Source organism: Lynx rufus, unplaced genomic scaffold, assembly GCF_022079265.1.
Source record: "Lynx rufus isolate CCGP_SWC_20201006 ecotype Redwood Valley unplaced genomic scaffold, mLynRuf1.p SCAF_13, whole genome shotgun sequence".
NCBI lineage: Eukaryota > Metazoa > Chordata > Mammalia > Carnivora > Felidae > Lynx > Lynx rufus.
Window position 1 is genome coordinate 52,118,482 of NW_025814827.1, and position 14,940 is coordinate 52,133,421.

The 14,940-nt window shown below is 35.8% G+C and overlaps 1 protein-coding gene across 2 annotated transcripts in view; it reads left to right on the forward strand.

Annotated features, from left to right (window-relative positions):
• SCFD1 (sec1 family domain containing 1) overlaps positions 1-14,940 on the forward strand; it is a 118,216-nt gene that overhangs the window by 82,745 nt on the left and 20,531 nt on the right. For both annotated transcript variants that reach the window (XM_047075563.1, XM_047075564.1), the window contains exons 19-20: positions 4,252-4,327; positions 12,980-13,033. In XM_047075563.1, the coding sequence (XP_046931519.1) occupies positions 4,252-4,327; positions 12,980-13,033 (130 nt within the window). The remainder of the gene's footprint in view (positions 1-4,251; positions 4,328-12,979; positions 13,034-14,940) is intronic.

The window sequence follows — 14,940 nt, forward strand, 5'->3', positions numbered from 1 at the left end:
CAACTCAAAATTAATTTTTTGGTTTCCTGTGCATGTTAATTACATTTGTACTGTGCTATAGTCTATTAAGGGTATAATAGCATTTTGTCTTTAAAAAATGTACATATCTTAATTTAAAAATAGTTATTGCTGGGGTGCCTGGGTCACTCAGTCGATTGAGCATCCAGCTCTTGATTTGGGCTCAGGTAATGGTATCACCGTTCATGGGATCAAACCCTGCTTCAGGCTCAATGCTGATAGTATGTAGCCTGCTTGGGATTCTCTCTCCTGTCTTTCTGCCTTCACCCACCCTCTCTCCTCCCCGTGTGCATGCGCCCTCTCCCTAAATAAATAAATAAACATTTTTTTAAATGAGGCTTTTTAATAGTTTGTTGCTAAAAAATGATAACCATCATCTGAACTTTCAGCAATCTTTTTGTTGGTGGAGAGTCTTGCCATGATATTGATGGTTGCTGACTGCTCAGGATGGTGGTTCGTGAAGGTTGGGGTGGCTGCGTCCTGTTAAAATAAGACAATGGTGAGGTTTATTGCATCAATGGACTGTTCCTCTACAAACGATTTCTCTGTAACCACGCATGCAGCTTGATCGCATTTACTTGTAGTAGAACTTCTTTCAAAATTGGAGTCAGTCCCTCAAACCCTGGAACTGTTTTGTCAACAAAATTTATGGAATATTCTAAATCCTTTGTTGTCATTTCAGCAGTCTTCACTGGGAGTAGATTTATTCCCAAGGAACTACTTTCTTTGCCCTTCTACAAGCAACAACTCCTCATTCACTAAAGTTGTATCATGAGATTACAGCAATTCAGTCCTATCCTCAGGCTCTTCTAATTCTAGTTCTCTGTATCCACCACATCTGCAGTTACTTCCTCCCTTGAAGTCCTGAACCCCTTAAAGTCACCTATGAGGGTTTTAGTCAACTTATTCCACACTTTTTTTCATGATGATAGTTTGACCTCTTACCATGAATTGTGAATGTTCTTACTGGCATCTAGAATGGTAAATCCTTTGTAGAAGATTTTCAGTTTAGTTTGCCCAGATCCATCAGAGCAGTCACTATCTGTAACAGTTACATAGCCTTACAAAATGTATTTCTTTAATCAGAGGCTTGAAAGTCAGGATTATTCCTTGATCCATGGGCTGCAGAATGGATAAGTTTTTAGCAGGCATGAAAACAACATTAACTTCAGCGTACATCTCCATCAGAGCTCTTGAGTAACCAGGTGTGTTGGCAGTGGGCAGTAATATTTGAAAAGGTGTCTTTTTTTCTGAGCAGTAGGTTTCAACACTGGGCTTAAAATATTCAGTAAATCATGCAAACAGATGTGCTGTCATCCAGGCTTTGTTCTATTTCTAGAACACAGCAAAGGAGATGTAACATAATTCTTAAGGGATAATTCTTAGGGATTTTTCAGAATGGTAAATTAGCATTGGCTTCGATTTAAAGTCCTCAGCTGCAATAGCCCTTAATAAGAGTCCTTGAAGTTTTGAAGCCAATTGAAGCCAAGTCTTGACTTCTTCTAGCTATGTAAGTGCTGGATGGCATCTTCTTCCAGTAGAAGTTTCTTTGTCTGGGGCGCCTGGGTGGCGCAGTCAGTTGAGCGTCCGACTTCAGCCAGGTCACGATCTCGCGGTCCGTGAGTTTAAGCCCCGCGTCAGGCTTTGGGCTGATGGCTCGGAGCCTGGAGCCTGTTTCCGATTCTGTGTCTCCCTCTCTCTCTGCCCCTCCCCCGTTCATGCTCTGTCTCTCTCTGTCCCAAAAATAAATAAACGTTGAAAAAAAAAATTTAAAGAAAGAAGTTTGTCTGTATTGAAAAACTGTGTAGTGTAGCCACCTTCATTCATTACCTTAGCTATATCTGGATAACTTGCTGCAACTCCTCCATCAGCTCTTGTGTCACCCTGCACTTACCTTACAGAGATGGCTACCTTCCTTTTTTTTTATTTTTTTTAAATATGAAATTTATTGTCAGATTGGTTTCCATACAACACCCAGTGCTCCTCCCAACAGGTGCCCTCCTCAATGCCCATCACCCACCCTCCCCTCCCACCCCACCCCCCATCAACCCTCAGTTTGTTCTCAGTTTTTAACAGTCTCTTATGTTTTGGCTCCCTCCCTCTCTAACCTTTTTTTTTTCCTTCCCCTCCCCCATGGCCTTCTGTTAAGTTTCTCAGTGGCTTCCTTCCTTAAACCTTATAAGCCAACCTCTGCCAGCTTCAAATTTTTCTTTTGTAGCTTCCTCACCTCTCTCAGCCTTCGTAGAATTGGAGAGAGTTAGGGCCTTGCTCTGGATTAGGCTTTAGCTGAAGGGAATTTTGTGGCTGGCTTGATCTATCCATAGTACTCTAACTTTTTCCTTATCAGCATTAAGTCTGTTTCACTTTCTTATTTGTGAGCTCACTAGAGTAGCACTTTTAATTTCCTTCAAGAACTTTTTCTTTGCATTCACAACTTGGCTAACTGGCACAAGAGGCTTAGCTTTCAGCCTGCCTCAGCTTTTGACATGCCTTCTTCCTCACTAAACTTAATTATTTCTAACTTTTGATTTAAAGTGAGAGACATGTGCTCTTTTTCATGCGCCTCAGAGGTGGTAGGTAGACTGCTTTAGGATGAAGTTGAACATCTCTTTCTCAGCTACTGGCTTCCAGAAACTCATTGACGTGGACAGCAGACAGAATTTTTACCTTTTATGGAGGCATATGGCCACAGAAATTGCTGCTGATGCTCTGGGTGGAGAAGGATTATGTAGTCCGAATCAGTGGTGGCAATGACAAACAAGGATTCCCAGTGAAGCAGAGTGTTTTGACCCATGGCTGTGTCTGCCTTCTGAGTAAGGGTCATTTCCACTACAGACCAAGGAGGGCTGGGGAAAGAAAATGCAAATCTGTTCAAGGTTGCATTATGGGTGTCAGTCTTAGTGTTCTCAACTTGTTCTCATTGTGAAAAAGAAAAAGGGGAAGGATATTCCTGGACTCATTGATAATACTGTGCCTCATCACCTGGGACCCAAAAGAGCTAGCAGAATCCACAGACTTCTCAGTCTCTCTAAAGAAGATGATATCCATAAGTATGCTGTGAGAAAGTCCCTAAACAGAGAAGGTAAGAAACCAGGAACCAAAGCGCTCAGTATTCAGCAATCTTGTTATTCCACATGTCCTCCAACACAGATGTCGGCATATTGCTCTGAAGAAACAGCATACTAAGAAAAAAGAAGGAAGAGGCTGCAGAAAATGCTCAACTTTTGGCCAAGAGAATAAAGGAGGCCAAAAAAACTGCCAGGAACAACAGATTGTCAAGAGACAGAAGCTGTCCTCTCTGAGAACCTCCATCTCTTAGTCTGAGTCCAATCAAAAGGAGATTTTCTAAGAATAACAAAGAAAATCAGACATCAAAAAATAAATAAATAAAAGTGAGAGACATGTAACTCTTCCTTTCGCCTGAACACATACAGGCCATTATAGGGCTATTAATTGGCCTAATTTCAATATTGTTGTATCTTAGGGAATAGGGAGGCACCAGGAGAGGGTGAGAGAGTGGGAAACAGGCAGTTGATGGAGCATTCAAAACACACCACTATATTTATCAGTTAAGTTTGCTAGCTTACATGAGCAAGGATTGTGGCACCCCGAAATAATTACAATAGGAACAGCAAGGATCACTGATCACAGGTCACCAAAGCCAATACGCTAATAATGAAAAGGTTTGGAATACCGTGACACAGGGACATGAAGTAAGCAAATGCTAATGGAAAAATGTTTAATTTGAGGGGCACCTGGGTGGGTCAGTTGGTCCAACTTTTGATTTTGGCTCAGGTCATGATCTCACAGTTCATAAGACAGAGCCCTGTGTTGTGCTCTGTACTAACAGTACAGAGCCTGCTTGGGATTCTCGCTCTCCATCTCTCCATCCTTCTACACCTGCCCCCCACTCATGTTCGTTCTCTCTCTCTCTCTCTCTCAAAATAAATAAATAAACTTTAAAAAATAAAATAAGATGCTTAATTTGAGGGCAGCTTTTATTTTTACATTTTATTAATAATTATTGATAGACAATTTTATCACTGTTTTATTGTTAGATAAAATTGCAGCCAAGATATCTGGAAGCAAAAATTCTCGGGTCACTGTTTAGTGAGAATAAAAGTGGTAGGTACAGTGAGCCTCAGCAGGTCATGTGTAATAGGCAAATGATTTATCTGTAACAAATTGGAAAGATAAGTTATACTTAGGGTAATCCTCTTCTTTTGTCCCTAGTCTCTTATCACGAGTCATGAATACTGGGTCACAGTTTGTGATGGAAGGAGTGAAGAACCTGGTATTGAAACAGCAAGTGAGTATACATACTTGTTAGAAAACATTCTGGTAATTTTTGAACATAAATGTTGACAGGTTGATTGCTTAGCTAGAATACCTTCTAGATATATTCAAGTTATAAATATTTGGAATAAAGTAAAATCAAGGGGCCTCTTTCTGGCATATTTAAAAATACGATATTTTCACATGTGTAGTTCAGGGCTCTGTTATTTTAGGTTTTTTTTTTTTTAATTCATTTGGACTTTATTGACACTTTGATTTTCCTTTAACTACTGTCAGGTTTGTAAAAGTACATTGATTGGAAAAATGAACTTACCCTACTTAGAATAATAAACTGTTACCTAATGTATATAAGTTTTAACATATATTAAGAGAATAAGCAAATGAACTTAAAGGTGTAAAGGTCTGTGTAAGTTAGAATAAAATATTTTAAGTAGAATGTATGTTTTGGGGTAATGAAACTACCCCAAAAGTAGTATAGCCTGATTTTACACTTCATTTTGGAATAATAGTTTTGTACAGAAAACATTTTTTAGTGACTTTTGTTTTTCTTTTTTTCTGCTAATCTAATATATAAGTATTCTGCTTCAGAAAGTCATCATTAATTTTGTTTGTTTTCAAATAGGATTTGTTTTTTACTCTACAGTACGGAAATTTTCAAATAAACATTAGTATAGGAATCTTCCCTGAACTCTTCACCAAGCTTCAGTACACAACATCCTGTCATTCTTGTTTGATTATTCCTATTATATTTTTTCTTTTACTTATTTTTACTGAGCTAGTTGAAGGAAAGGCTAAAACATAATATTTCACACATAAATATTTCAATTTATAATGAGAAAGATTTTAAAGCCCAAATTTTTAAGAGAGTTGATTATCAGTTATTCAGATGTGAATAGTCAGTGTTTACTTGTTTTCAGAAAAAGGTTGATCTTTTCTTTCTCTGGGCTTTCTTCATACTTTGATCTTCCTTACAGTATTTACATGGAGTATTTTGTATTGATGTTATTTTTTACTTTGCCCCCCCCCCAGTTTTATTGAGATATAATTGACATAGAATGTTTTACTTCTTGATAAGGATCTTGATAAGATCCTTGAGAGCAAGGAATTTTTTTTACCAATCTTTGAATTTTCCATAGCACTATATATATAGTAAGTATTCAGTTCTTTATTTGAGTGATGTTTTATTATAAAAACCATGTAGTATAAGTAAAGAACAGTGAAAAAAACTAATATGCTTTATTTAATTAAAGGACTCTTGACTTTCCAAACTTAAGATACATTCCAGATTGCATTATTTCCTAATTATTTGGGAACACTTTTTAGCTTCATTATCCCTCTTAGGAATTCTTTTCATTCCCTCACAGTCTACCTCTCTCCTGGTAAAGAGCCACTAGTAAGTATTTAATCCACTCTTTTACTGGTTTACCTTGCTTCCCTGAGTCTGTTCATCTTTCTTCTGCAGAAGGTGAAAAGGTGGAAAGGGGCGCCTGGGTGGCTCAGTCAGTTAAGCGTCCAGCTTCAGCTCAGGTCATGATCTCACAGTTCGTGGGTTCGGGCTCCACGTCAGGCTCTGTGCTGACAGCTCAGAGCCTGGAGCCTGCTTCAGATTCTGTGTCTCCCTCTATCTCCGCCCCTGCTATGCTCATACTCTGTCTCTGTCTCTCAATAATAAATAAAAGTTAAAAAAAAAATACAAAATAGGAAGTTGGGCACATTAGACATTAATGTATTGTACTTTACAGTTTAACCTAGCACTTGTTAAAGAGAAAATTACTCATGACACTTGGGAAAGAACAGGAAGACAGACATTCAGGGGGGGTCACTGTGAAAGGAATTGGGACCACCACAGTAAGGTTTTGTACCTGGGGGGAAAGATTGGGCTCAATTCCAAATACATCAAGGGAAAGTGGGAATTTATAGCCAAGGACCAGGGTAGGAATCAGTGGATGTAAAATTACTGAAAGGAAACATCAGGGATGGAAGAGGATTCTGGTTAAACCACCCTAACAGGATCCTTGCTGAAGACAGGCCAATGAGATCAGACATCACCTGGGAGATGAGAGGATGAGGAACCTGACCAGATAAGAAGGGTAATCAGGTATAGAAAATGAGAGATTCTTGCTAAACTAACTTTAGCAGGATGCTTTTTAAAGTGGGCTGTGCAAATATGGACACAGAAGTTCAGAAGTCAAGTCCTCATTGAAAGAGAGCTCAGAGGAGCCTGAGTCAAGTTTTGTCAAGAGAGAATCCCTGTCACACCACCAATAATGATAGTTATTTAGCATTAACTATGGACAAGATGATTTTGTTATGTGAGACAAAAAGGGAACCACCAGTTCCTAAGATAATGTCTGCCTTTCGGTAGATAGAGTGGGTGTTGTGTAGCCACATGTAGTTAAATTTATGTTTAAGGAGAATTACATATTTTTCTTAATGGGTTACTCTTACAAGGAAATCACAATAGTGGAATAGCTCATAGTATGGAGAAGTTACAGACTTTAATTTTTGGAATGTTCTTATTTACTTTCTGAGCTTATTATTCACATAAATGTCCACTAGTGATGTTTGTAATAGGTGTCTAAACTGATCTAGTTAAATATTTTATTGTACTAACACAATAAACTAACACAAGTTTGTTTAAAGTTCATAAAGTATAAAAACTATCATCTGTAACCTCAAATCCCTTTGCTTTTCTTAACATTGCAAGTAACAAACTGCTTTGAAATAGGCAGTTTCTCACTTACAGAAGTAAATTTTGGAATGATTGGTAGTTATCTCTATCTGTAGGATATTTCTGCCGCTACTACTAGAAGAACCATGCATTTTTTTAAAAGTGTAAGTTAATGAGACATTTAGGCTCAACATAGAGGAAATAAATGTGATTTTTTTGTTGTGGGAGGATGGTTCATTTTATATTTTGAAGTAAAAAGAAAAGTCATACTAAAAAACATTTAGGGGTGTCTGGGTGGCTCATTTGGTTAAGTGTCCAACTCTTGGTCTAAGCTCAGATCTTGATCTCAAAAGTTGTGAGCCTAAGCCCCACGACGGGCTCCACACTAGGTGTGGAACCTACTTTAAAAAAAAAAAAATGGCACTTGCATGGCTCAGTTGGTTAAGTGCACATTACTCTTAATTTCAGCTCAGGTCATGATCTCACAGTTCATGAGTTCGAGTCCCACGCTGGGCTCTGTGCTGACAGTGCAGAGCTTGCTTGGGATTTTCTCTCTCCCTCTCTCTGCACTTCCCCTGTGCTTTCTCGCTCACTTTGTCTCTCAAAATAAATAAACATTTTTAAAAATAAGAAAAAAACAGTCTAATACAATCGTTTGTTATTGTTTCAAAAAAAAAAAAAGAGTATTCTGATGGATATATACCTAATATTTAAATGTTAATTTTTTTCTGGGTATTTGTCTCTGATTACTTCTATCTGATAAATTCCTATAGTTGAATTATAGAATCAAAAGGGTGAACATTTCTAATTGTTCTTAATAAATAATACCAAGTTGCCCTCCAGAAAAGGTATACCGACTAGCATTGACTTACAGTGCTAGTTTCTCTACATCCTTCCCAGACCTTGGTGCATACATGTATGTGTGTATGTGTGTGCAGTCTTTGTCGGTTGAATAATTAAAAAAGAGTCTATTGTTCTAGAAATGTTTAAACTAATAGAAATCCATTTTAAAAGTTACATTGCCCTAATGTTCTAAAATTTAGCAGTACTGCAATGGGAGATCTGGAGCAGTTTGGGAACTAAGAGGAAAGAGATGACCAGAGAAGAGACTGCTAGAGATGAATTCTGCCACTTTCATACTTGTAAAGTTTTGAGTACTTTATGACTCTTAAAATCTCTATTATTTTACACTTTTTAATCTGAGTAAATGTTTTAAGTTGTAAATAAAAAGAATACGATGTCTCATGTGCAGTTTTCTATATTGCCTTTAAGAGCTTTTTATACTTCGTTTCTTGGGCAACATAAGTTTTCTGCATCACAAGTATCAGCTATCACATAAAACCATTTGAATGATATTCACAGATTTGGAATTTGTGCGTGGATAATTGTACAAGAATGTGATGAATAATGTAGCACAAAGTTGCATAATTTAGAAGTTTTCTATTTCACTTTCGATTGTTTGCTAAAATAATCACTCTTTTAAAATGAATTAACAAATAAATTGCAAGCAGTGGAAACCAGTAGGTTAAAAAAAGTTAAAAGGTGTATCATCTAACTCCAGTGTGTGGCCCTTAAGTTTGTGATTTGAAAGAGAAAACTCAACAATAAATGTTTGAAATAGGGAAATTTTAACATTAACTGGATATTACTGTATTAAGAAATTATTATTTTCGTTGTGCTAGTAGTGTTATAGTTTTTTATGAGTTCTTATATTTTGAAAATATATACTGAAATATTGATGACTGAAATGATTTTTTATTGAGGACTTATTTTAAAACAACCTAGGAAAGTGGGGAATAGGTGAGAGTAGATAGGATTTGCCATGAGTTGATCATTGTTGAAACTGAGTGATAGAGGACTGGATGTGTTTTATTGGGTCCATGTGATCTTATTTTCTTGATTTCATTGCCATTAGCATACTGTGATTATGGAAAAAACACCCCTTTATATTTTATTATTTCCTCATCTGTAAGATGTTGATGTGGATATTGGATTCATCCATAGATCCCTTTCTGGTATAAAATTTTAAAATTTTGGAAATAGATGATCCATCTTATACCCCCTCCCTTTTCCTATCTTTACTTCACTGACAACTTTCCATCCCTATATCGTTGATAATTCCTCATTTCCAATGTGTTTCTGGTATCCACACATTTCATCTTATTAGTTACTTGGCTAACATAGTCTTCAAGATAAGCATTCTTGGGGCACCTGGGTGGCTGAGTCAGTTAAGTGTATGACTCTTGATCTCACCTTAGGTCTTGATCCCAGGGTCATGATTTCAAGCCCTGTGTTGGGCTCGTGTTGGGCGTGAAGCTTACTTGGGGGAAAAAAAAAAAAGCATTCAAGGAAGTCCACAAACTGGTCTTCATTCACCAGGGTTTTGATAATCAAGACAGGAGCAATTCTTGTCACAATCTCAATGCTGACTTCAGCATCAGAATATCATCCCAAGCCCAAGGCTGTAAAGGGAAAATTAGAAATAGTCACTATAGACCAGCTGGCAGTATAGAGTACAGTGGCTTATTCTAGGAGAACTAAAGGGAAAAAAATTTTAACTGTTTTAGGTGTAAAGCTGTATTACTTTGCTTAGATTGTTTTTTAACTTCTGTGCACATTCTATTTCAGTTTGTTTTTAAGCAATTACATCATCAGAGATAAGATTAACATTGTTTTTGTTCAGCCTTTTCCAGTGACTAAAATCATAGAACATAACTATGGTCATAAAACCAGTAAGGGTTTTTAGAATCCTTTTTTTTAAATTTATTTTTTATTTTTTTCTCCAAATAAAATTTCTAGTTCATGTATCTAAATTTGAGGATTTTAGAAATAGTGATTCTTAATGTAGGATATTCATGTTTATGAGACTTCTATCTCTCAAATCTATGTCTACAGTAAAGCTTGCTGCTAATAAAGATTTAATGCTAACCCACACGATAATGTTTTACATTTTATTTCTAAAACAGTTCCCAAAAACACTGAAAAATGTTTGGGAATTTTTTGTTTGCTTTTGTTTGTTTGTTTTTACTGTTTATTTTGAGACAAAGAGAGCATGAGCGGGGGAGGGGCAGAGAGTGAGGGAGACACAGAATCTGAAGCAGGCTCCAGGCTCTGAGCTGTCAGCACAGAGCCTGATGTGGGGCTCGAACTCAGGAGCTGTGAGATCATGACCTGAGCTAAAGTTGGACGCTTAACTGACTAAGCCACACAGGCTCCCCTATGCTTGGGAGTTTTTTAAACAGTTAATGAGTTTTTTATTTGATTATATTTCATTTATATCTTTTATTGAGCTACAGAAATTTTTTGTGTTTCTAAAGATGAGTAAGGTAACATTTGTTGAACAAAGAAAATTGTATGGTTTCCTTCTGATGTTTATTCTTTGCTGTAAGCTGCCACAGGTCAGTTTGTTTTCATTCAGTAAAAGTTGGTTAGTCTTGTATATAAATTATTAGTAATATAAAATTGATTTTTTAAATAATTAACTCAATTCAAGCCTTCACTTAGGCAAAGAACAAAACCTGGATATCGCATAGTTGGTGACAAAGAACTCAGAAGTTGTACTGGTTCTTATGCCTTTCCTTTATCATTCTCTACACTTGAAGTTTTCCTTAATCACTGACAGTATGTGAATATCCTATGGTGCAGCAGTGGTAAATAATTCTTTGGGTGTTATGTGGTTGTAAAGACCAGACAAAAACAAAGAACTGTCCCTGGGCTCATGAACTTCTAAAGTATTCTGCTAGAAAGAAATTTTTCTTACGTTATTTAATGATCTGTTGACTGGCAGGTTTGTAGGTATTGCAGAGCTATAAAATACAAACCAAAATTTAGTTGTACCTTTTAGAAAAATCTCATTTTTATACTGCAGGAGGATTTATCATGAGATACTGGTAGAAATACTGAAAAATTTCCAAGTATTTTCAAAAATATAGTAGTATGACTCTTATGACTTTAGTCATTACATAACATCTTTCCTGAATTTGTCTCCATTGTACAGATCTAGTAATGCAATTCAGGGAGCTCAGTGGAGAGTTGTATGCAAGTTAAGAAGTTGGTATAAAATTAATTTAGTAAAATCTTATAATTTTAATGTATTCTTGCTCCAGGTGTTTTTAAAAAATTATTCCCTCCTGTTATCTTGCAAAGCACTTCATCATCTTTTGTTATTGTTAACTGTAGTTAAATATATAAGGGTAGTTTTTTCTTTTGGATAAAGCATTTTTATAGATTTAAATCTGCTCCCAGTCATTCTTCAGAGAATGTCATGGCTTAGACTTATTCCTGCATGAATAAGCTCAACTGTATTTGAAACAAAACTTAAAAGGTAAAATTTTGAGCTGCCTTATTTTTTTTTTTAATTCTAAATTATAGAATTCAGGAAGTATATTTAGTTAGATTGAACCTTTGGTGTTTTGTTTATATTAAAAAGTTCCTGGCCAACACAAATAGGGAATAATGAAATAGCTTCAATTTTACTTGGTAAAATCATCTTAAAAGGTTTTTACTTGCTAATATAGAGAAAGAAAACAGAAATGCAAATTTTCTGTCTGGGCAAAGCAGCATTTTCCATAGTGATAATCCATTTTAGTAACAAAATATTTTATGTCCTAAAGAAAGCAAAACTTTTGTAAAATAGTAACGTGTTTGTTATCGACATTTATTTAAATAATCAGATTTAATGTTGCCTTTGTTGTATGAAGTCTCTAAGATACAAAATATTCTTTACAGAACATCCTGTACAGTTCACAAAGGAAATCGGTTCAAAGTGGACAGAATATCATCCCAGTGGGAATGCAGTTTGAACAGACATAATAGTCACTTAGTAAATTTTCTGTATTCCATGTGTTGTTATGTTCAAAATAATGATAAAAATCATCAGATTGAAATGGAACAGTACTATTTCTTATCCCAAGGCATGTAAGCATGTCAAGAGGCAATCTTCTGCCAATGTCAGTATTAAACATTCATGTTCAACGTGAAATTTACTCTGTAAGAAGACAATGAAGTATGTCATTGGAAATTTGGAGTTTATCCCAGGCAAAACAAAAATGGTCAATAAAATTTGTGTGTATCCATTTCCCCATTTTTGGAAGAGCACAAGTATTTTTTTGGCTTAGAAGAATATAAATTTTTTTCTAATGTTTATTTTTGAGAGAGAGTGAGTATGAATCAGGGAGGGGCAGAGAGAGGGAGACACAGAATCGGAAGCAGGCTCCAGGCTCTGAGCTGTCAGCACAGAGTCTGACGTGGGGCTCGAACTCGTGAACCACAAGATCATGACCTGAGCCGAAGTTGGATGCTCATCCAACTGGGCCACCCAGGCGCCCCACTGGCTTAAAAGAATATACATTAGAAATGAGAGACTCTGAGTTTCTTCAAACTTTAAGTTACTCTTCTTATTCTTTTTTTTTTTTTAATGTTTATTTTGAGAAAAAGAGAGTGTAAGTGGGGGAAGGGGCAGAGAGAGAGGGAGACAGAGGATCCAAAGTGGGCTCTGTGCTGACAACAGAGAGCTAGATGTGGGGCTCAGACTCATGTACCATGAGATCATGACCTGAGCCAAAGTAAACCGCTCAACCAGTTGAGCCACCCAGATGCTCCTAAGTTACTCTGTTGAAAGAAACTCTTACTATCTGCAGAAAAGAAATGGGGGGAAAATGGGATTCTTATTTTATCAGAAGATTGCAATTACTAGTATTAAAAAACAAACATCCAACAAAGTGAAAAGCCCAAACGTGTTTGTACTGAAACCTGGTTACACTTTCACATTAAAAGGACCTTTTGATTTAGAATTATATATTTTTTTTTTCTGGAAACTTCAGTAGTGCCAAGGATATTTACATCTATGACACCATTCACTGAATTCTTAATTTTAGAATGTGTTTAATCAAAAAGTGAGCATAGTTAAATGTGAAATGGTTTGGTTGTTTTGTTAATAGAGAACAATTTTGATTATTTTTCTAATATGTAACAAAATATTTATGTTTTCTACAGAATCTACCTGTTACTCGTATTTTAGACAATCTCATGGAGATGAAGTCAAATCCTGTGAGTAGCGTATAATATTGTACTTGTAAATTCGTGAATGTATCAAACTCAGTTTATGAAAGATAATAAAATCTGAGTTCATTGTGCACTTAATCACAGCAGACTACATGAGGGAAAGAAAGAGTCCATGTTCTCCAAGAGCCTGTTTTTAGTCATTATCACAGGTAATGAGAATTGGTTTTCTCAGCTGCTGTAACTATTCTGGCCAGCTCTCATCCAAATTAAATGTAGATTATATTCTTCATGTATAATTAAATGTAGATAAAATATATCCTAAGGAGCAAGTTTCTGTAAATGACAACTAGTGAGCATCAATTGATGTAGTATAAAGAGTACCCGAGCAATTTAACTTTATAAAATTAAATTAGGAGAGAAGTGAAATTTTTAAGTGCATGTGTTCAGATAGCACTAAATTCTTTTGGGCTGAAAAGTAAATTGAGAGAGATAAATTGTTGGATAGATAAACCGATAAATATTCTTAGCATTTACTGGGTTTCCAAGCTAAAAGAATGTGAAAATCATCACAATCTGTTTCATAAAACAGCCCATCCTGTTTCTATGGCAGCTAGAATGCGGTTGTCACAAGAGTCTAGAATCAAGAAAGGCAGCATCAAAACCCTAGTTTGGATTGATCTGGATCTCTGTATAGACTTGGCAGCAAGGCTTAGGATCCTGTGCTAAGAATGAGCAGTCTTCAGATCAATGTGTCACTTTTTGTAATTGTTAAAACATGGTTATAATATCAAAGGGAATTAACAAAAACTTATTTAAAAATCTGCCCATGTGGAAACAAAGAGTGTAATAAAAACATCCCCAAAAGGGGTAACTACAATTATGAAAGTAATGAGAGAATAATCGTCTATAATGTTAAGATATAAGGGATTGGATTCTTCCATCTAGGAGTTGATACAGAGAAAATGGTATACAATGTAGTAACAATAGACTTTGTTAAAACATCCTAGAATATATGAAGAAATAGCAATTCTTGAAAAGCCTGAAAGCCTGAAAGAAGTATATACTTAAAACTAGTTATCTTAGAGAACAGTAATTCATAATAAGCTATAAATATGTGAGAGATATTATCCCAAACACTAAAGATTAAAAATACGAATAAATGCAGAATTTTAGGCAAATGCCAAATCTATAAGGGGTTAAGGAAGTTAAGTTTAAGATACTTTGTTGCATGACCCTAATCTTGAAGTTGAGATGATAATGATGATAATAAAGATAATAGCTAATATTGCACCCTTTTTATGTGCCAGGAACCATTCAAAACATTTTTCACATTTCATTGAATTCTTAATAGAACCTTCTAAGAAAATACTATTATTTTCATTTTATAGATGAAACTGGCACAATAAAATTAATTAAGGACACAAAGTTAATAAATGGCAGAGCTAAGCAGGCCACATTTTTCACCACTATGATATATTGATTAGGGCAAAGAAACATGCCTTTTATGGAATCACAGAGCTTTAGAGTTTAAGGAAACATTAGAAGTAATTTGAACAATTAGAAGTGATTAGTAATTTGAACAATTAAAGGAGAGGAAACCTTTAGAGATGTTAAGTGACTTATCCCAAGTCACACCATTTTTAATAGCAGAATTGGAACCAAAAGCCCACTATTCCTGTATTTCTACCTGCTACTCATTCTCATATACACATGCTTTCCACAATATTCTGTCATAGATACATGGATGGCTAAATTTGGGGTCTTATTCTAATGTTCCTCTAGGTTGTGTAAGTTCCTTTATTAGTTCTTTTGACTTTCACTGAATAACTGAAGGCACATTACTACAGACACATTTTTTAATTAGAAAAAGTAGATTTTTTCCTGCTTTGAACACATTTGTTCATCCATCTGCTAGATGAGACAGCTGCCTGTACTTTCTCTTCTCCTTTTCC